Source organism: Dysidea avara, chromosome 4, assembly GCF_963678975.1.
Source record: "Dysidea avara chromosome 4, odDysAvar1.4, whole genome shotgun sequence".
Lineage (NCBI taxonomy): Eukaryota > Metazoa > Porifera > Demospongiae > Dictyoceratida > Dysideidae > Dysidea > Dysidea avara.
Window position 1 is genome coordinate 49,008,383 of NC_089275.1, and position 23,112 is coordinate 49,031,494.

Sequence of the window (23,112 nt, forward strand, 5' to 3'; positions counted from 1 at the left end):
TTGAAGGGATTTAGTCACAATTGGTGAGTTTAACTATACATGTATTTCTGTTGTAAATCTTAATTGTAAAAAGGCGATTAGTACATATCATGATAAACATGTATTTGTCACAGTAGAGTCTCTCACAATTATTACGAGACATTGGACCAGGGTAAAAAAATTTACTGCTATATTTAGAGGTTGTAGCGTTTGTATATCTTAGTATCTTAATAAATAATCCTCCATGATCACTAATCACTAATAGTACAGTGAAAACTGGTCATTATTCAGGTCGTAGGGACAAAAAATTTCTGACCTAGCTTTTTAAAGAGGTGGCTGCATTTTGCGGCCTTAAAAAAGGTAAGAAGCATGCTGTTCTAACTGGCTATAGAGATGGATTTAGTGTGTGACAGCGTATGAGACAGTGAGTGCTGGCAGCAAGGGGGCAGCCAATCTGTTAGAGCACCAAAGGCACTGCTTAAGACTTAGGCAGTTGGCTGTCAGCCCAAAGTGTAAAAGTTTCACTATTGGTCCTTATAAGCTCCTGATGAAGAAAGTGATGAAGTCATTATCCATAGGATATATTTTTCAGAGTATCCATTTCAGTTCTACAATACAGTAGCCAAGCATAAGATGAACATAGCACAGCATTCCGGTGGTTTAGTGGTGACCACAACACTGCCTGAGGTAAACTGTGGTGAGATTTGAGACTACCGGAAGCCCTGGAATGCCTTCAACACATAAAATACCAAATATCTAATGCCTGGCTTTCATCCACTGTGGACCTGTCTTGTTGGCCACTTGTACAGAAGGAAAACAGCTGCCACACAGTCTTTCGAGCGAACAGCTAGTTTCCACACCTCTTAATTATCAATTTGTAAAATCTTGAGCAAAATTGTGTGTGCGAGCAAGTGTGATGTGGCAGTGCCGTGTATATGGTTGCTGCCTAGCAGTGACACATCACGAGTATTGAAGTCACAATGTGTTACTGTATCATCTATCTAAATACAATCTCTGAATGTGTCATTTAGTGTAGAGAGCAATCTTCCACAAGAAGTGACCTGCAGGTTTCAGTGTATATTGTTAACCATTAATATTGTTCACCATTGTGATTGTGAACTGTATGTACAGTGAAACCTCACTTAGTGGCCACCTCTTTAATAAGACCACCTCATTATATTGGCCACCTCTAGTAGATCCCAAATATAGCTAAGCAGTACTTTATGACCTCATTAATAAGGCCACCTTGTTATTCAGGCCAAATTTTTTGGTTCCACAGCTGGCCATATTAATGAGGCTTCATTGTACTTATGTGAATTTTTATTTTTCGTAACTTTTCTTCAGGTTTACTGATGGGCACTATGAAGCATTGTTGACTGGTCCGTACATAATTTGGTGACTTGAATTGCTAAAACAGTACGTAGCATGTCTTGTATGTACATGTAATGTGTTGTAATGTGTCCACACATCCACACATCTTAGAAATAAATATAATTGTATTCTCTATACTCAGTTCCATTGTGCCACTGGGTCATAAGTGGGTTGAGTATGGATCATCCAGGACATTTGAGTCACATTTTGTCCTGGCCAAGTGGATCTCATCCACTGACAGAATATACAGGATCACATCACGTGTATAAATTACGGTGGAACTTGTTTATTGCCACCTCCACTCAATAAACAGGTAACAGTGTATAAATTCTCAATTGGAATTGGCTTTTCAAGAGAGGTTGTCTTTCTATACTGGTGGCCATTAAGACAGGTTGTACTGATAGAGTGTACATACTAGAGATGCAACAATATCCTCCACTTAGTGTCGTTCGATAGTGATGCAATGGAGACTATGTATTGTTGCATTTAAATACTATACTATTATATTGCAACTCTAGCACATATTTATAACAGGAATGTTTGTTAACTGTTTAGACATACTGGAGCAACACCCACTCATCTGGATTCTACAAATGGAGTCATATCAACTTGTCATCATACTTACTTGTTAGCTACTCCCATTGTGTTTGGATGAATATACATGCCGTCATGTGAGACTTGCTACCATGGCGGGCCACTGGAAAACATTTTCTTAGCAGTTATATTACAGTCATTATTGTACAATTCTTACATTATTGTTGTGAAAAGTGTTTGGTATTCATGTGTCCTCTGTATGTTTTTGTAATTACATGTGTAATTTTTGTGTGGGGGTGCTGTAAAATGCAATAATGCATGGTGACAATTGGCTAGCTACATGTGCTAATTACTCGCAGCTTGTGTCAACAACTGGTAACCACAGTTGTACTCTGTGTCATTCTTTAAGCCGCGCCCTTAGAGGACAAATTACGTCATGGTGGGGGCGACTAAATTCAAATTTAAAAACGAACGATGGTATGTAGCACCATAGATTATATCTGTGGACTATAATCTATGGCAGCACACTTCTTTGTGGCTATATGCACTGATTAACTACATAGAGCGCCAGTTCATCAATACCCAGTGACCGCAGTTGTGCTTTGCGTCATTCTTTAAATTCCGAGTAAAATTCTTAGAGAGCAAATTACGTGGGGGCAACTAAATTCAAATTTCAAACTAGCCATTCTCGAAAACAAATGTTTCAATCTGAACGAAACTTTTAGAACAGTTTAAAGATACATTGCCCTACATGCCAAGCGAGTATTGCGGAAAACAACAATCTGGGATTTGTATTTGGCCTCTAGGTCGACTGAGGACGACTGAAACTTCGTTTGGTGTTGAAGTTAAGACTGTAGGGTAATCATGTATGGTGAAATCGATGATGTGAATCTTGAGGCGATTGAGTGAATACTGAAGCGATAGCAGGGCAATCAATGTTTGGAATGCACAAAGGAACGCAAGGCATACACATGCGGTTGCGTCTAACCGCATGCGATAAAAAAAAAAAAAAATGAAACTTCCCCTTTGATGTCGGCAATCTCGATCACGAAACAATCGGCATGGATTTGCTTCACTGCTTGTGTGGTAGTTACTAGTGACACGATGAGTTCAACCCTAGAGTTTCAGAGGGATAGCGTAAGTGGCGGGTGAGTTACAGGAAGGCCGAATTTGACAACGTTCGTTCCTGTAAAATCCTCACGTAGTGGTCGCGTCATTTATTGTCTGCGGCGCGCGTTTCTGCTTTACTGGCCGCGCGACTCACTACCGTGAGTCTTGATTATACAACACATGCAATCAGCTAGCAAATACTGAAATGTTGCACAAAGTACTTGCTAATGGGTTGAGATACAGGTGGGGTGTATACTGGTAAAATTTAAGTATCCACAAAGTAGATATTTGTTAGAAATGGTATCACTACAACCAGCAAAACCTGTCCATATTTTAAACCCACATTCGATGTTTACAAACCTCAGTAATGAGGTGAATGCAGGTTTGTCTCCCTTCACCTATTAGGTGAGCATACCAGAGTGGTATATTCAGGATTCACCTTATATATATGCCTGGGCCTGTGGCCCTCAGCATTGGGCAATATGTATCATGCTAATCCCTCATGGCCATGGTATAACTATTAAATAGTAACTACTTTGTACACTGACATACCCTATAGAGGTGTACCGATAATCGGATCGGCTATATTATCGGCCACCAATATGGTAATTTTTACCAATATCAGTATGGGTACAGAACAGCAGGAGGACCGATATCGCTACCGATATTTATACTCTAGCAATAGTTTGTACATAAACGGATTGTGCATTGGTTTTCTACGTTATTCATGTGGCTCTTTAGTGCCAGTGGCTTATTGTTCACGCTGAAACAAACGCTACGCTACGAGAAGCCATTTAAATTCACGCTATTCTACTGTCTGTTGCTGGAAAGTTTATCTCAGTCTTTATAAATGAAGCAGTTAGCTATAGAGTACCTTGTAATAAAAAGAAGGCTCACAGGATAACCAAGGAAACTTGCTGTACCAGTTTTCTCACAAACCATTAGAATGCAGAGCAATGCAGAAATATCCGTATGAGGCTTCATGGGAGTATGCATAAAAATGCTTGTGGGTGCCTAATTGTCTGGATTGCACAATAGGAACCCAAGCTGTATACCACCACAGGCAGAGTATAGCAATGAATACATGCACATGTTGTAGGGTAGGTAAATGTACACTTTTAATTACAATGCAAATATCGGATCGATTATCGGTTATCGGCTTCTTTTGGTGGCATCAATATCGGATATCGGTACATGCCAAAAACCCACATCGGTACACCTCTAATACCCTACTCTCTAGCACTATGTCTAACAGTATTAAATGTGATTGACTGACAGTGACACACACATATTACTCCCCTACAGAGTGGTGGTACTTGTATACAATACTACTTGTCTGTAGCAGCTCAACAATTACTGGAAAGGTTAGTGGGTGTGGCTGTACTATGTCATATAATCATGTATACACCTCCTTAGGCATGACCAATCTGGCCAATCAGGTCTCACCTGTGCAGTCAGCGTGATACTACACTTTCTACATCCCAGCCAATCAGAATATGCCGCTTCATTTGTTGGTCAATTTATTATAACACTAATCAAACAATTTAGTGGTTGTAATAAGTGCACACCTCATGTTGTTGTCAATTGGGTACTCTATTAGGTGCCCACCTGGAGACCATTCTCAGGGCAGTACTCAGTAAGATCCAGTCTGTACAAACACCAACCATTGTACAAGTGAGTGAATGGGATTTGAATTTGATAATACACATGACATTAGTTAGTCAACAACATTAACTTTGTTATTTTAAATTGCTATGTGCTGTGTACACTGTGTTAAGGCACTAGTACTTTGTATATCAAATCCATTCCAACTTAAGTGCATTTTTAAACCAGTTGAAGCGCTTCTAAGGAGGAACGTGAGAAACTTCAGAGAGTCTTCTCAGTCAATGTGTGATTGATGAAGGTTTATTTGATCAAATAGTTGACAGAATCATGATACATGTGTTGCAAACATTTCCTATATGATCCACTAGTTCCTTCTTCTTGTACAGTAGACAATGTTACATAGTCTTACATCACAGTTAACATGTTGTTGTTGTAAGTGATTTACTATTTCCAAGAATGATCTTGAATGACTGAACGTGACAGGCATTCAAGTGTAGTCTCCGGTGTGGCTTTAACTACATGGTGACACTACATGCCGTAAGGATTACCTGGCCTCAGTTAACTTGTTCATAACTACGTGAGAAGAGAATCATTGCTAGATGAATTGTGTTACTGCAAAAATAGTAAACAAACAAGTGTAAGGAAAAATTAAAAACATTTTACATGATCGTATAAATAAAAAGAGTGGTCATGTACACCTGCAGCTATACTGGTGGACATTTAATCCCTACTTCAGTCGAGTACAGAGCTATTAGTGAAGTATCTAATCAAACATAAAATTTCCTCACAGTTTTTGCTCATTATTTGTTAAAATATGCTACAAATATTCTCCTTCCAATAGTCGTTGCTTCTCACCTTCATCTTCCTATTCCAGTCCAGTCATCTTGAGTAGGTGATCACCTTCCTCAGTGGAATACCTGACATCACTGGTAACTCATCACTCCAATTTGTGCTCACCCAGTGGTGCCATGCCCACCATGATTTGATGGGACAATATGATATCAAGCTGAGGTGATAATTGTTATTGTACCCCAGAGGGGTGGTGTTGTGTTACCATGTGTGTCACACTAGTATGGTTGCTATGTGTCAGCTGTTACTATACTGTGTTACCAATGGCAACAAGGATCTGTGTAATATTATGGTGGAGGGGGAGGAGGTGAGATCACATGATCTTGGTGGTGGTGTTTTAACCAGATCAAAGAAAGCACAAGGTGAAGTTGTTATGAATTACTGATTATTAAAATAAGACATATCTGGTGAAGTTATCTTCAGGGACAGGCCTAATATCAGCTAATTCAGATAACTATAGAATTCCATTTTGTTACATTTTCTGTATCTAAATAACCAGAGGTGACAGATTTTGTTGCTTTGGTGATCACGATGCTACCAAGAATTGTGCCATTATCACCTTCATTCGTAAAACAACTGCTCAAAATTTTATTCAATTTCATCAACACTTCACCCATTGCATTTATTGCATTTACTGTAAAATTAGGCTTGTACTAACATGTGGGATTCTTGTAGATCTGGTCACACATGTGTAGTATGATAATCTAACTATGACTAGATAACTGGTACAATTAGCTATAGTATAAATTACTATTGTTACTACAGTAGTTTGTATAGTTCACTTGTTATCACCATGACTACCAAGATTAAACAATAGATTATTCTCCACTATATAGTTCAATACACTACTATTCCACTACCATCAAAATTGTTCAAGTTGTTAGTGAAGGACTTGGAGAATACTCTAGAGGCTACACAGGCTACTGGTAACCATGGTAATGGTGATGATGGGAGTGATGATAGCTCTGAGGTCAGCTAACTAGTAAATATTGAGGTAAACCAGTACATTTCAGTAAAGTTCATACTAGCATACTTTTTTAAAAATTAAACGAAATATGCATGCTACAAAGGTCGGAAATACATGGAACTTTTAATTGAGCCATTTCTCAGGGAAAATAGACTCAATACTATACATCATCTTATTCACCTGCTCATGAAGAGTTTGAATATGTTTGTATTGTTACTATAGCCCCAATGGTATACATGTGATGTGTGTTTATTATGTTGTGGTAGACATTAACAGAAAATATCTTAATACTTGTTTGTACTACTGAATTTCAGCCATAATTCAATTTGTATTAGTCTACAAAGTGGAGTTCAGCTTAAAATGTTCACCATGAATTGGATTCCACCAAGGAATAGTTTTAGCCCTGTAGTCACTTGTGTTTTGCCAATCCAAGGTGAACACTTTAAGACAAATCCTAACCTTGTAGACTAATGTAAACGGAAGTCAAAAAATGTAAACAAACACCACTAAACCCACCAACGTTTATTTTCAGTAGAGTTGTTGTACAAACTGATTTCCTTACTCTTCCTACTATCTAGCGTTATAGACCTTGTGTGTTCTAAGGCGTGGTCAGGAAAAAATGGGGAAAAAAAGTTGCTACAGCTTCAAGTTTCACAATAGTTTACGAGAAAAATGAGGGCAAAAGTATCGAGTGTTCTGTTGCTAAAACCTTCCCTTAGCAGAATAATTTTCCATGCCACAAGTATCATACAGTACAATAGTACTGCATATTAGGGACATCGAAGGTGTGGGGATGATCTGTGATATAATATAACCCAAAAACCTGCCATGATTTTTCCTCACAATGACATGACAGTATTGGTTGGGTAAAACCAAGCCCAAAAGTGTCTTCAGATCGATCCGAAATGTTTGCGTCGAGTTGCTACAGGATTTAGAAAAAAATTATTCAACAGAATTTTCTACTGCCTGCCTGCCTGCCTGCCTGCCTGCCTGCCTGCCTGCCTGCCTGCCTGCCTGCCTGCCTGCCTGCCTGCCTGCCTGCCTGCCTGCCTGCCTGCCTGCCTGCCTGCCTGCCTGCCTGCCTGCCTGCCTGCCTGCCTGCCTGCCTGCCTGCCTGCCTGCCTGCCTGCCTGCCTGCCTGCCTGCCTGCCTGCCTGCCTGCCTGCCTGCCTGCCTGCCTGCCTGCCTGCCTGCCTGCCTGCCTGCCTGCCTGCCTGCCTGCCTGCCTGCCTGCCTGCCTGCCTGCCTGCCTGCCTGCCTGCCTGCCTGCCTGCCTGCCTACCTGCCTTACACCTCAGTCAAGCGTAGTGGAAAGGTGGCTACAGCTAAAGCCCTAATTTTTTCACAGAAACGTTTCTAGTTCGCTTAAGAAAAAAAACCTTTAGTATATTGATAAGCATACAATGCTTGCACTATTGTCTTACCTTTTATCCTTCTTTACCATTGCCATCAGTCAGGTTCTACTGCTGAGTGTTAATAGACTACAGTATGGCTTCCATACCAGTGTATATTGCATCAAACTATTCGAATGCACGTGGTCACAGGTTGCACCAAAAACACACGCGTACGTGACTCGCTGTTGATATCGATCAGAGAGAGCAACTTACGGCGAACTATATAGCAATATGTAAGTCAATAAATGTGACCCAGTCTGAGAAAACCGGTCTTATCGCCCATGTCAGCAGATTCGATTTTTCACTCAGGACACACAGCTACATGAATAAACTATCTAATTCCACACTTAAAATCAGCTAGACTTGAGTGGTCTGGTTTTGCTGGCTGCTTTTCTCGAGCCCAGTGGCGATCCGTACGTGTGGTGTGGGGCCTTAATGGAGCTGTGGTCAGCCTGGGAATGACTGTATGTGGCTGTACAGCTCTGTGGTGCTGAATTTCCTTTCATTTTAGCCAGTTTTGAGACCTCAATGGCTCAAAACTTGGCCTAATTCATTCCTTGGCTTTCCTTTTCAATTTTTAAACGCTATCTTGCCCGCCTTCCAGGGCCCCCACCTCCCACCCAATTTGCAGCTTGCCTGATACAGTCAACCTCGGTTTAAAAACTATCTAAAATGGTGGGAAACTTAGTTGTTGGCTACTTGCACAATGGATGCTCTGGAAGGTAAGGAATTGGTGTAAAACATGTGAAAATTTGGTACACATAGCTTCAACCATTGGCGAGCTACAACACACTAAATACTTAAAACCGGCATTTCTCGATACTTTTAAATAGGCGATAAGCCCGGTTTTGTCAGACTGGGTCACAAATATAGTTTATTTAGTAACAGTGTTAAACCGAGTCGGGTCATCCAGGTCCTGCTTTACAGATTATTCGGGTCTGACCCCACGTGCTAAATTAAATGCGGACGTGTTACTACACATCATAGCATAGCACTGCATCTTTCGTGAGCCACGCCCACTTACAAAAATTACAGTCTGTAGGCATATGGTAGCCACGCCCATTCATCAGTCCGTAGGTATGCACGAATCCATGTCCATTATTGTCTGCAGGCTTTTGTAGAGCCACGCCCACTGATCAGTTGTTATTGTATGAGTCATAATCTAGTATAATAGTGCTATGAGTAACCCAGCAGATATTTAGTGGTCATGAGCTTGCAAAAAAACTTCACAAACACAGAGCACAGCAGGGATATTCACTTCTTATTGTTTTACAGTATTTGGACATTACGTACTATTCTGATCCAGCTTGTTTCAGTACTTTTTATTGCAGCATTATACACTGTCCCTACTCTTATTTAATATTCCGTTTTATTCTTATACTTGTGTTATATACTTTTACCTAGTAACTTACTTTATACCAGTGCTACTCTATCTTTCAGTACAATTCCTTCGTATTAGCATTAAAAAAGTTTCCTAGGCATAGAACGTATACATATTTTTTGCCCTCAAAAATGGCGGATGCATTATTTTGATGATGTAATAAAGTGCCATGCCTTAGTGAGTACAACCTGTCAGTACACATGTCACACCGTTAAACACTTCCCCATTACTGTTTTAGGAGGAGGATGGTTGGGAGGACCTCAATGATGATATCATTGAACTATTAGCTCCTGCTAGCTCTTTCCCTGGTGAGGTCATGTGATATTACCCCCTGTAACCATGGTGATGGTAGGGTTTGACATGTGTGATGATGACTATGATGATGATGATCAGTTTAAGGATGACCCCATCAGTCATATTGATGTTAAGGTGACAATTTTGTCTCTGTAAATATACTTACACTGGGGAGACGTATACCTCTTTATGTATACCATGAAAATGATTTGTTGTCATGCCTACCAGGTAAAGTATTTCAGACAAGGGCTTGGAATGAGTACTAATTGACATATAGATGGATTAATTCTTAACCCTTAAACCCGCAAGGACTTTCGGGGAATGTGTATATACGCAATATGGGTACACATGGCGACGTTAAGTGGGGTATATACCTTAATTCTTATTGCCTAAAACTACACATTGATCAAAAGTCTGTTCACTGAGCTACTTGAAGAAGGTTAAGTGAACACTGTAACTACAGTGGCTGAAGCAATGAACGCATCTCCATGTTTCAAAATTCTTGCTGTGCCTTTAATATTGATTGTGGTTTTACATCCACTATGACCTGATAGAAAATTTTATGGTGAAACTAATGGAACTTTTGCAGGTTGATAGGAACAGCCACCATCAAGTTGTAGACCATTTTATCATTGTATGTAAAAGATTTGTGTGTTTCCTTACCAAAAAGTTATGTACATGGCTAGTTTTGGCCTTACTGTTTAACATTAGGGAAATACCATAGGTATCATTTCAATCCTTGTTACATCACAAGCAGAATGATGTAAATTGTATAGCCATAGGATCAATGCTAAAAAATTATAGCGATTTGTGCAAGGCACGCTTATTTGTTACAGGTTTTCTGGGTTTAACCCACAGCCGTTTAAAAAAAGCACAAGCACTGAAAATGGATTATTCAGTAAACTGAATTTTGCATAAGCCCTTTAACATTTAAACCCTTTATGCAATATGGGGTACGCATGGTAACATTAGCTGGAGTAACTTAATTCTTATAGCCTACAACTATGCATTAATCAAAAGTCTGTTCACTGGGCTACTTGGGAAGGTTAATTACATTGGCTTACTTGTTATGATTGATGAACAACAGCAAGTCGTATCTCCATGTTTCAAATTCTTGTCGCATGTTTACTTTCAATTGTGGGTTTACTTGTGTGAGTCATATATAGATGTGGCAGAGGAGGTACGACGCGCATATGTTTTGTACAGGGAATCTATTTTGTGAGGCTATCAACAAAAAATACGTGCCGATCGAACTCTTTTCTTATGCTTAATTCAACGGTGCAGTCTACCCCATTCAACCCCAGTGGTTCAGTTTCAATATACACAGCCTATTGGAAGAGCCGTCACGTGATGAATAACTAACCGTACAAAATCAAGCCAAGCAGCAAGTTGGGAGGAGAAAACCATTGAAAATCAACTGCACAAGCTTAGCAGTTCATCAAATCTTGTCTACGGATTGATTTCTGCAATTTTACCATTTGAAGAATGCAATTACTGCGAATTCTTTTCAGTAGTGCTTAATTCGTGTCGTACCTCCTCTGTAGATATGGCATGATAGAAAATTTAACGAAAGATCAAATGGAACTCGTTACAAGGTGATAAAAGCAGCCACCATTGAGTCATGGACCACTTTATAAAAATTTGTGTGTTTCCTTACAAAATCTTATTGACACGGCTAGTTTGGCCCCCACCATTTAGTGGGTAAAACCCTAGGTATCATTTTAATCCTTGTTGCATCACAAGTAGAATGACATAAATTGCGTAGCCATAGGACAGATGCTTTTAAAGATACAGCATTTTGTGCAAGGTACACATATTTATAAGGTTAAAATCCAGTTTTGTGGGTTATGCAGGTTTAAGGATTAAAACAAACTCTCATAGTATAAGAACTGTTGAAAGTACGTATCTAAAACCTACAGTTACCCCTTTAGTCACCTTTAAATTTTGGTTTAAATGGTCCCATCCTTTGTCGCATCCTTCCAACCCAGAGCTTCACACTGCCTTAGAACTACAAAAGTATTTCTACATCTTTCTTCTTCACACAACGATAGATAAAAGGCCATAACTTGGCCATCCTATGTACTTCCTCTTGACGTCATGTTGCTTGTTACATGGTGGCAATTCAGTTGATATATTAAAATTGCTGACAGGCACATACAGTAATGATACGAAGGTGAAAGAAAACAAAATGATTCAACACTTCATAGTGGGTGGGTTCTTGTATGTTAAAACTTTATACACAGATATCTTGCTCCTTGCCAATTAATAAAATCTGTATTTCTAATGGACTGGATCAGATATGAAACTATTGACATAAATTATTGTGTTGGTTTTTTAATCAAATCCTGGACTATGCGAGTTTAAGGGTGAATGGTGGTTTAGTTGAAATAAGATTAAAATTGTTTGAGTAATAGTTCTAAAGTAGAGAGTATTAAGATACACTAATAAACTAATATGTGTGTAGAACATTCAGTTAGTTTACAGTACAATCATACAGTACAGTAGTACTGTACAATAGGGGTCATACAGAACTGGGGTTTTCCAGCCAATAATATCACCCTACAGTGCACAATATAACAGTTGATCATTGGCCAATATCTGACCAAAACGGCACATTGGCCACTCAAAGCAGGTATTCACGGGACATATCTACTGACCAGTTGTTGGTTGTTGTTGTTTTTTTGGTGTTTATTTTTATTAATTACTTAATTAATAAACACTGAGTATAGGTAATCACACACATTTGAGTGTAATTAGAGAATAATTGTACAAGTAACAGCCACAAGTACAATTATTCCCTAATTGCACGGAAATACATGTGATTACCCACTAATCGCATAGTGACCACCTTCCGCGCTAGCAACTGTTACTCAGAAATTTGAAAATTTATCATGGCAAAGGGTACCCACACTTAGCAACAGTTACCTAGCAAACGTTGCTAAGCAACCACTCTGTTGTTATGGGCATTTATTACTATGGCAATACCACTCGTTATTTGGTTCCAATAGAAGCACACCATACTGTCAGATTAACAGTACAATTTTAGAAACTACCAGTGTGATTGGGATTAATTGCACTCCATAATAATTAGACACCAAGACCAAGGGAACTAAATAATTTAGTAGCCTCGATGGCCTGAGGCTGTAACGTCCCAAGTGCAGCGAGGGCACTACTAAGGGCCTGAGGGGTTACTGAATCGCTTAGTTTCCATTGGTCGCAGTGTCTAATTATTAGCATATGGTTTAAACTATGTACCTTTATAGCCAGAGCATGAGCGTGGGGTGAAAGAGCAATGCAGAACAGCGGAACAGTTTCTTCTTGAAGTCCTTACACCATGCACAAAAATAATTATTCGACCAGTAAGCAGAGTAATGGCTAGAGCTACAGTAGATACGCTGCTTAGTCTACTATTTGTTCATGCAGAACACGGAGAAGAAGAGTATTACAGTATTATCAAGTACTGTAGTGTGTACTGTAATGGTTTTCCCTTTTTATTTTATGGACGTTTAACAACTTTGAAACAATGTTAAAGGCCTCTTAGGCTACTAGAGGTAGTGTATCCTTTGACATAAAAAGGGGGCGTTACCCGTACTTATGTGGATGAAAATGAAAGGCAGCCTCGAGGCTTTCTCTATGCAATTCACACGAGAAAACACAATAGACACACTATAAAATACAGTAGTTGAGAAGATATTTCATTTGCGTAATTTGCAGTTTAAAGTGATTTATTTTAATTTATGCTTCCTTAGCAGTGCATAGCAACTAGTGCTGTACACCTACAAAATTTTTCTCACTGGTTGATTGCCTACCAATAATTGCCAATAACCTGTTAATTGGTTTGTTTGTATATTGGCAGACAATGTGACTCAACAAGCCTGCTGGAAGGTTTAGGGTGGTGCCAAAGGGAAGTGTATAAACATTGGAATGGAATACTGGAATGGTAGAATGGAATTTTTTAAAGTTCAATATTATTTTTTACATCCAAATAAGTACAACCAAGAGTACATAATAATAGAGTAATATTATGTACTCTTGGTACAACTCCTTCCTTTAAGTAAGCAAATTAATAGGATTCCCCATTGAAGTCAGCTCTTTTAGCATAATTCACCTCATTATAGACAAAGTTTACCAATGTAATGATGTAAAGTCAGTTATGAACATACACAGTACCAGTTTATTACGAATACCAAGAAGACTCCTGACTTAACCCTTGTTCCCAATAAAAAGTTAGCTAACTAGTTGATTACATGTGTGCATTGTAAAAGTACATTCAATGTATAATGAAGTATTCATTTATTATCAGCTTTACCAGTTAGGAACTGGAGGGCGGACATAGAGGGCAGAGCCTATATGAGGTGTTTACCACTAACCTAGGAGCCTAAGCGAAAATCTTTGGGAAAAGTGACCCAATCTTGTAAGTGTTTACAATGAGCCTTTTCCACAATTATGTCAGAAAACAAAATTTAAACCAAAGTTTATTGTGGTAGTGCCACATTGCACACTGAACTGAACCTTCATTAAGACAGTTAGTTTCTAATAAAGTTTAATGCGAAACGATAAGAATGAGTATGGGGAACTATCAACACTTATAAACACACAAAAACGGATCAAAACAATTGTACCTGTTTAAATTTCGATAACTTTCGCTCTGAGCATCATGGTGTGTTCTACTAAGAATAAAAATGTTCCTCACGTGATAAGGATTCTAAAAATATACAGTATGATGCAACCCGGGGTTACAACAAGATGGCGGCACCCATCTTTCACTGCTATGGTGAAGAATAACAATGCACCTTTCTTCACTTCAAAGTGTGTCAGTTATGTGTTTTCTTGTAAGGTTTTTAGATGTTTGGGTAGAAGGGAAAGAGGGCTTTCATATGGTATATAGTGTTCCGTGTTAATTAATGGGTGGGGTCCTCATGTGTTGCGCAAAGATCACACAAGCCATAAAATATCATTTCCTGAGGTTTTTCTGCGGTTTTACGAAATAACTTTGGTAAGAAAGGGTTAAGGGGAATCATATTTGTTTGCTTACTTAAGGGGAGGAGTTGTACTTATTTGGATGTAAATTTTTTTTAAAAAATTCCATTCCAGTAGTCCATTCCACTGTTTATACACTCCTGTACCAAAGTGACCATCAACATCTTGTCTTGCAATAACAGTTATTAAAATCACATATTTACACATAGGTCAGCCAATAACTGGTGAAGAAACCATTAAACTAGATATTGCCCACCCACTTGGTAAACCATAAATTACCCCTGCTGACAAGTGTTAACATCATAACATAACCTCAAAGTATAGACAACACCAGTTAATAACTGGTTAATTGGACACTGGTTTACAGCACTAATAGCAATGTAATTACCAAATTACAAAATAATTCATAAATTACGAAATACGCTAAATTACAGTATTACAAATCTAATAACAATAGCATGAATGTAAACTGGGATAGTATTTATTGCATGGGTGCCTGGTTTTTAGAGGCAGCATAACATCAACTTGTTGTCAGTGTAATCGTCAATTATCTTGCTCTTTCCTACTGTCTATGGTATAATTCCAAAACTAATTACAGTGGACCCTCAGTTATTCAAGCCCCAATGTATCTCAGAGAATGGTAAAGGTGTTCAGATAAGTGAATTGTTCAGATAACTGAAGCCCATACATTTATATACAGAGCTCTGTGGAATTACTCCAGAGAAGGTCGGAAATGCTTCATAAGCGCTACTTAAAACTATTTCGTTAATTGCTTAGTTTGTCTAGAGTTTCACGTGAGCCTCGGTAGTCGTAATACAAAACTGTTGAATGTTGGGGATGGCAGGGGGTTGTTAGCTATGTGGATTGTGCTTTGTGTCAGCGATACAGTGATGCATTTTGTTTTGTAAAAGCACTTGGTTTTCTAGGTGAAATCTATAAACAATTGTTTGCATATAACGTTGTAACACTAGCCTGGTAACCATTCTTTAACTTAGCGATGATGCCATGATCATCCACATGTTTTACCTCATTCCAACCATTTGCATAATTCATTTTAATTGTGCTAATTCGTTTCCTTCCTCCTCTGGAATTACTCTAACAGAGCATACACTTTTACTCAAAATACTCTAATAGAACAGTCATTTACAATTTTGGCTAAGCAAGGGTCAGATAACTGAGGGTATACTGCTCTACAATAGGCTGAAACTGGTGATCTATTCCTTGGACACTAGAGATAATGCTAATGAAGCAAAAACTAAAATTTGAAAGTTTTACAGTGAACTAGGTAACTTTCCTGCGGCAGTCACATTTTTATTAGCTACTATCATTATTATTGTCTACAGGTTCATTTGGAGCAGTTCTTCCACCAACTGATTCTGGAGTATCAGTATAGACCTACCCAACTAACAACACTGGAGCAGAAGACACTGATCACTATTGGCATTAATTGTTAATATGTAGTGGAGATAATATTTTTAATTTTCTTTTTTGAGTAATATATTATAATATTGTACATAGTTTGACTACTTTTATTGATATGAAAATTATAAACAAAACATTTCTTATATTTATGATGTTGGCTCCCATTGTTGGGTGTACAATGAAACCTCTCTTAACAAACTCCCTGAATTAAGGACACTGTAAAAATATAAACCTCCGTAATAAGGACAAAGATTTTGGTCCCAACAGGTCTGGTTAATACATTTTTAACCGCTGAAAGAGGAAAACCTCTATATTACAGCAAAAAGTGACCAAAAATTCTGGGTCCTAAAATAGAGAGGTTCACTATTTACTGTAAAAATGTTCATTGTCAATACATTATTAAACACAATAGTTACTGCTTTTGCTTAATTTCAGGTTCAAGGTCAGGTGACTTACCTTTAGTGAGTACAACAAAGATTACTCTAACAGAATAGTCACACAATAGTTATCTGGTAATGGAATGTTGACAGTGTTGGGAGTAACGCGTTACGTAATAATATTACTTTTGTGGTGGCTAAGTAATATAATGAAATACGCTGTAAAATCAGATAATATAACTCAAGTTACTTTACTTACAAGTGTAAAGTGTTACCTAAGTAATATAGTTACTGTAATATTATTACTACAAGTAACGAAGTTACTAATCTTGTTAGTAATCCACTGAGTAACGCCTAGCCACAACAAAGTAATGAAGCCTACTGAATGAAGCTTATTCACCAGCTTCTTACTTATAACCAACTGCTTAGTCCTTCTCAATCTGGCTTCAGAAATAAAAGATCTACTGTAACTCTTCTGACTGAGGCTGTTGATGATTGGTCTCAATGTTTAGAACAACGAAACACTGTACATTGTCTACTGCTTGACTTTGCGAAGGCTTTTGATTCTGTACCACATGAACGCCTTCTGCTTAAGTTAAGTTCTCTAGGAATTCATGGTAAAGTACTGTCATGGCTTAGATTTTTTCTAACTAAAAGAAAACAAAGAGTAGTAATCAATGGTACTTTTTCAGATTGGGCCATTGTTACTTCTGGGGTTCCACAGGAAACTGTCTTGGGTCCACTTTTGTTTTTGATTTACGTAAATGATTTGGCTTCTGTTGTAAAACACTCCACTGTTAAAATGTTTGCTGATGATGTTTTACTTTATGCTCCAGCCAACACTCTCAAGGAATGTTCTTCCCTACAAAATGACCTCACTGCCATTTCTTCTTGGACTAGTCGCTGGCAATTAAAGTTAAATCCCACCAAATGTGAAGCTTTGATGATTATTAACAAACGCAAACCAATTCCATTTACATACTCCATTAACCATCAACCTATTTCATGGAGTAATCCTGTGAAGTATCTTGGTGTGCAGGTAGATTCCAAGTTAAACTGGTCTAAGCATTGCAAGTATGCTGTCAGTAAGGGCACCAAGTCTTTGAACTATTTACGTAGATCAATGTTTGGTTGCAGCCGTGCAGCTAAGTGTGCCGCATACAAAGCTATCATCTGGCCAACGCTAGAGTATGCTGCAGTCGTATGGAATCCCCATAATTTGGGAGATAACCAACTGCTAGAGTCCCTACAAAAGCAGGCAGCTCGATGGATCTGTGGGAGTCGCTGGAGTCCATCTACCAGCTCTTGGACCATTTCTTCGAATGATTGTTGCTCCCAACTTCACCTTCCTTCTCTCCAGTCAAGACGAAGTTTCCTTTCGGTCAGTTTCCTCAATGACATATATCACCAGCAAACATCTATTACATTTAATAGTCACTGTTCATTTAATTCCATAGCATCTACCAGAAGTCAACATCTTTCACTAGTCCCTCCACAGTCCATCATTAATTCTAGGAGATATTCTTTTTTTGTTAACACAACTTTCTTCTGGAACACTGTGCCATTACATATCCTTGAAGACAGTAATCGAAAGTCTTTCCGGCATCACCTTTATAATTAACTTCTTAATCACTGTTTTGTGTTTTGTTGTGTACTGTTTAGTTTGTAGTGTACTGTAGGTATATGTATGTTTGTTTTTTGTAGGCGGACACCTTGTACAGGCTTTGCCTTTTGTGTATGCCTTCCTTTTTGGTAAATTGATAATAATAATAATAATAACCAAGATTTGCTCATTGTTCAACAACGCAATCATGTCACGTGATAAAGTGGTAGTTTCACATGTGACAGCTTGAGGCTGTGGACACAAAGTAATATAATAATTATGTAATATTATTATAGTTACTTTTTTTTATGGGTAATATGTAACTGTAACTAAATAGTTCAGTTGCAAGTAATATGTAATATGTAACTAGTTACTTTTAAAAAGTAACTTGCCCAACACTGAATGTTGATATAATACAACTTGTATAACCATATATAATCATTAAGATAGTCTGTATGATAAGTATATGTAATAGGACGGATGGCTGTGGTATTTGGGATTAATAGTGTGAGCATTATAAACAGGAAGGAAATATATAGTGCTTGGCTTCGCCTTGCACTATTTTACTCCTTCCTGTTTACAATGCTAGCACTATTAATCCCAAATACCACAGCCATCCGTCCTATAGCAAATTAATCTGACAACCATAGCAACTGTTACTAGGCAACAGAAATTCAAAAAATAGCCACTGCAAAAGACCAATCACACTTAGCAACCGTTTCCTGGCAACTGTTGCTATGGTTTCAAGATGATGTTTACCTTAGCAACCATATTGTGCCATACCTTGGGGGAATCTATCACTATGGTAACAATAGTTATCAAATCAGACATTTACTTCTAATATAAACACACCACACTATTTTAGCCAATCAAATTAGTATTATAGATTTTTGTCATGGGACCTTGACAAACAAGTGATACTAATTCTATTGGCTAATCGCTTGACGTATTTCAATATAATACGTCAAGCTGCTATTGAGAGTATTATACAGTAACACATTCAGTTGTTGGATTAGTACTAGTAATAGCATGGGTAGCAGTGAAATTTGGGATAAATATCACGAGTGTTGTATTGGAAATGGGGATAAATTTCACGAGGCGAAGCCAAGTGAAATTTACCATTTCCAATACAACAAGAGTGGTATTTATCCCAAATTTCACTGCTACCCATGCTATTCCCAGTTAATACCATACTCGCTGCATATGCTGCATTAGCTTTGCTATGTACGCAATTTGTCACTATGTACTAAACACGCGTCGACACTAATTGGCGCTACATTGTTAACATAAATTCTAGCTAATGAAATTGCAATTACAACTTTTTCACTGCTGTCAGTGAAATACGGGATAAATTTCACTGCTACTATTGAGACTTTTGTACGGGCAGTGAAACAGGTATGGTATTATAATTGTAATAGAGCTAGTAATGTCTTTATTATGAACACTGGAACTGACAATGTTTGGACCATTGGTACAAATTATGGTAATAAAATTGCTAATATGAACTTAACTGTAATTTGACCTGTGTATGGAACATGTTATTATAAATGAGAAATTTTCACAAATAAAAATTTGTACAATAGATTATGATGGCTTACATGCATTAATAATAAAATTTAATAATTGTGTGAGGAATAAAAATCTGTACAAGTGTAATATAACTTATTAATGGTTACTATGGTGATGTGTTAATGTTGTAGAGTACCACATAGGTGACTTCTAATTCTTGTATATTACATTTCCTCCTTGTACTATTGATGTGTTCAACTTCTCTCTTCACATTATCATTATCCACTAGTGTATTAGGAAGGTTCAGTGTAGTGATAGAGTTGTTATGGTGTAGGCTCCTCATTATTATTATGGCTGACTCTTCATCTATTGTATCATCACCATACAGGTTCAGTTTCTTTAGTGTCTTGCTATTAGTAATGGCTTGAACAATTGCTGTAGCTCCATCTTGACCAATAGCATTGTCACTCATGTTTAGTACCTCCAGTGAGGTGTTGTGTAGTAAACTGTTTGCAATTGCTTCAGCCCCTGTGGATGTGATGTTATTGTTAGTGATTTCCAATACTCTCAGTGTGTTGGTTTTTGTTATTCCTTTTGATATTATAACTGCTCCATCATCACCAAGTTTGTTCTTATTGATGTTCAACTCCTCCAAACAGGTCATCATATCAGATATTGCTGATGCTTCTTGTGCTGTGAGGCCATTACCCTTCATGTTTAACACTTTGACTGTGTTAGTGTTTATTACTGCAGTGGAGATGTCCCTCACATTAGTAATATTGTTATAACCTAACATCAGAGTATGTGGCTGGAGGTGAGTGATGATGTCACCAATGAGAGGTGATGATGTTCCAGTGAGGTGATTGTGTCTAAGATTAATTGTTGTTATTTCTTGTTTGTTTGTTTTATCTCCACAAAGGTAGTGGTGTAGTAGGTTGATACCATGATCTCCAATGTCACACTCATACAGGTTTAGTTCCTTCCATTTCCTGTTTAATCTTGATAAGAAGAATCCCAGGGACACCACCTGGTGTGGGAGGAGCCCGTCGGGACCAAGGTTAATTTTACCACTATCAAATGATTTGGACAAGATGTCACATAACTTGTCATCCTGAGCCTCTTGGAAACACTGGAACAAGTAGAGAACCTTTACTGGGTCCTTCAGGATGTGTTGTGAGATAGTTAGTTTGTTGGATATTTCCTGATCAGAAGTTGATCCTTGTTGGGATGGAGCAGTCATCTTTCCTGAGGTCACTTGTGTGTTAATATTAGTAGTAACATGTTCACTGTTGCTAGGATCATGATGACTAGATACAGGATGATACCCCAGTTGTTGTTGTTGGTAAGAATGATACACATTGTGGTGTTCCATTAATGGTTGAGGGTAAGATGTGAAGTGTTGACCTCTTGATGATGTTAGTGGGTAGCTGACTAGTTGAGTTGGAGGAGTCAGTGAAGGGGAGCTAATGGATGATGGTTGTAGAGGATCAGACCAGTGTGACATCACAGGTGTGATGGTTGATGATGGATGATGTGTAGGAGTGATCTGATGATCTGATTTTGTTGAGTTATCATCACCAGATGATTGTGTTGTGTTGTCTTCAATACTATAATATTGGTCATTGTCTTCGTAATCATTATTGTTAAGTAATGAAATACTTTGTGACTGATGATCTTTGTATGAGAGATGGATACGTGTATTAGTGGAGTTGTCAAACCTTGATAGGTACTGTCTTAAAGAATTACTTTGTCCACTGGTTAAACCACAATACATGATCCACATGTTGGAGAGGCGGACACTCTTACTATCAGGATCAGGTTCATCATCATCAACATCATTATATTCAGTAACAAGAAATGACTCCTTCATTAGTGTGTACACCTCATCCTCTGGTAAAGTTGCTACATATTTGACAGCAAAATATTCTTGTATTCCCAAGTGTAGGAAGTTGAAGGATTTGATTGGAGTACCAATTTCATCTGAACAATAACATTCAACAGATTGTAATAGTCCATAACAAGTGGGATCATCCCTGCACATGTCAGGTAAGTCATCCATTGTGAATACTATTTTGTCCTCTACAAGACCATCAAATGCAACTTTCTGTAGTTGTTGTAGTACTTGTTGGACTGGCTGTGGTAAGTGTTCCATTTTGTTGATGCGTTCATCCTCAGCAATCTTCTCTGCCCTCATAAGATGACGACAGACTGTGTGCAGGATGAAACTTGCAAACATTTCAGTGGCAGTTGGTGGCAGGGATCCTAGTAGACACAGGAATACTATGATTGCCATGTTTAATGGTATGTAACATATTGCATCAATATTGGGATATTGTTGAAAATGTCTCTTTAGTGTTTGTAGTTTAGAAGAAGTCTTCAAAGCATCATCAATGTATTGTTCCTTGCTAGATTTCTCAAATCCAAGAACTTCTATTCTTCTGTCAACATGTTGATGTAGACAAGCTGAAGCAGATGGTCTTGATGTCACCACTACACGTGCATTAGGTAGAGCGTCCCCTTCAATGAGTTTCCTAAAGAAAGATGTGGCACGTAGTTTATTACTGAGTTCATCGAATCCATCAATGATGAAGGTCACTCCAGCTCCATCAGTGGTGTGTAAGTAGCTCAAAACAGGTTGTACCTGATCAGCAGGTAGTGTATATTTCACCAGGTCTTCTGTGGTAGTGATCTTCTGTACATTGGGGTCCCTTAACATCAGTAATAGTAGCAGTTTATCTGATGTGAGCAGTTTATTGTTAGCCCACTGTAAACAGATCTCCTTAGCCAGTGTTGTCTTCCCAATTCCAGGGTGACCCTCTATTAGGATACTATTGAGACATTGATCATCTGAAGTGATAGGAGTGAATAGTTGATGGATATTTTCCAGTTTAATTGATGATGTTAGTTCAGAAATTTTGTGTATGTCTCCCTTAGTGCGTATCCTAGCTGCCATTGTTGTGTCTTGTTTAGCTTGTAACTGCTTAATTTTCTGATGTAATAAGGCTAAGTTGGTGAAGGAGTTAGCATGAAATGGAGGCCAAGGGTCTTGTTCTGTAGAAGATTTCACCAATCCTTTACGTCGGTACCTTGCCTTGATATTATCAGTAACCTGCTGTAACTGACCACTTCCTACAGGACCTACGCATGTACAGACATCATCAAGATGAAGCATTGTAGTACAGGACATGTATTATGTAAAACAGCCAATCTGTATAGAAACAATGCACCCCACAAAAAAGGCAAGATGAAAAAAGGTGTGAAATCCAATGTGGTGGCCAAGACATAGCTTTGTTGGTAGATTAGTGACAATACCTTTAATAGCAACAATTTAGGTGAATATGTTGCCAAGATCAAGTGGCACCAAGTTCACCTTGTTATGTTGAATTTGTGACAACTCACCTTGCTTGAATTGTCACTAGTTAATATTTGTGTACAATTTTATTTGTTGCAAGCTTTTAACTTTTGTGGTGGAATATTCACCAACAAACCAGGTGTTTGTTTATGTACATACCGTAAACCGAGAAAGTTTCGCTGGGGAAAAGTTTCACGGTTAAGGCTTACTGAGACTATTTGTGGTGAAAGTTTCGCGGTAGAGCTTAAACACTGTTACGTATATAGTACACTGTAAATTATTGATTTAGCGGGGAAACTTTCGCGGTTTGCTTTGAAACCGCAAAAATGCAAAACTTTCACCCAGTGAATCTTTCCCCATTTACGGTAACAGCTTGTTGATTATT

The 23,112-nt window shown here is 38.2% G+C and overlaps 3 protein-coding genes and 1 long non-coding RNA gene across 5 annotated transcripts in view; 3 read left to right on the forward strand and 1 right to left on the reverse strand.

Moving 5' to 3' along the window:
• LOC136252611 (uncharacterized) overlaps positions 1–2,534 on the forward strand; it is a 2,627-nt gene extending 93 nt beyond the window's left edge. Inside the window, exons 1-3 of the long non-coding RNA XR_010699735.1 lie at positions 1–23; positions 1,324–1,395; positions 1,906–2,534. The exon at positions 1–23 is cut by the window's left edge and continues 93 nt beyond it. This is a non-coding gene — a long non-coding RNA (uncharacterized lncRNA). The remainder of the gene's footprint in view (positions 24–1,323; positions 1,396–1,905) is intronic.
• Positions 1–23,112, forward strand: part of LOC136252615 (importin-9-like) — an 81,802-nt gene that overhangs the window by 13,977 nt on the left and 44,713 nt on the right. The gene's annotated exons all lie outside the window — the stretch shown is intronic.
• On the forward strand, positions 4,573–15,988 carry LOC136254334 (importin-9-like). The gene is made up of 7 exons (XM_066047015.1): positions 4,573–4,668; positions 5,441–5,610; positions 5,671–5,810; positions 6,285–6,418; positions 9,429–9,498; positions 9,543–9,619; positions 15,808–15,988. The coding sequence occupies exons 2-7, from the start codon at positions 5,585–5,587 to the stop codon at positions 15,916–15,918; spliced, it is 558 nt and encodes a 185-aa protein (XP_065903087.1). The 5' UTR covers positions 4,573–4,668; positions 5,441–5,584; the 3' UTR covers positions 15,919–15,988.
• Positions 19,403–23,112, reverse strand: part of LOC136252613 (protein NLRC3-like) — a 64,992-nt gene continuing 61,282 nt past the window's right edge. The window contains exon 4 of the mRNA XM_066045112.1: positions 19,403–22,513. Within this exon, the coding sequence (XP_065901184.1) occupies positions 19,542–22,513 (2,972 nt within the window). The 3' untranslated portion in view covers positions 19,403–19,541. The remainder of the gene's footprint in view (positions 22,514–23,112) is intronic.

Coding starts and splice junctions, on each gene's coding strand:
- LOC136254334 (XM_066047015.1), top strand. CDS start 5,585: ATGGGACAATATGATATCAAGCTGAG. Junction 9,499..9,542: donor TCCTGCTAGCTCTTTCCCTG/GTGAGGTCATGT, acceptor TGGTGATGGTAG/GGTTTGACATGTGTGATGAT. Junction 9,620..15,807: donor TCAGTCATATTGATGTTAAG/GTGACAATTTTG, acceptor TATTGTCTACAG/GTTCATTTGGAGCAGTTCTT.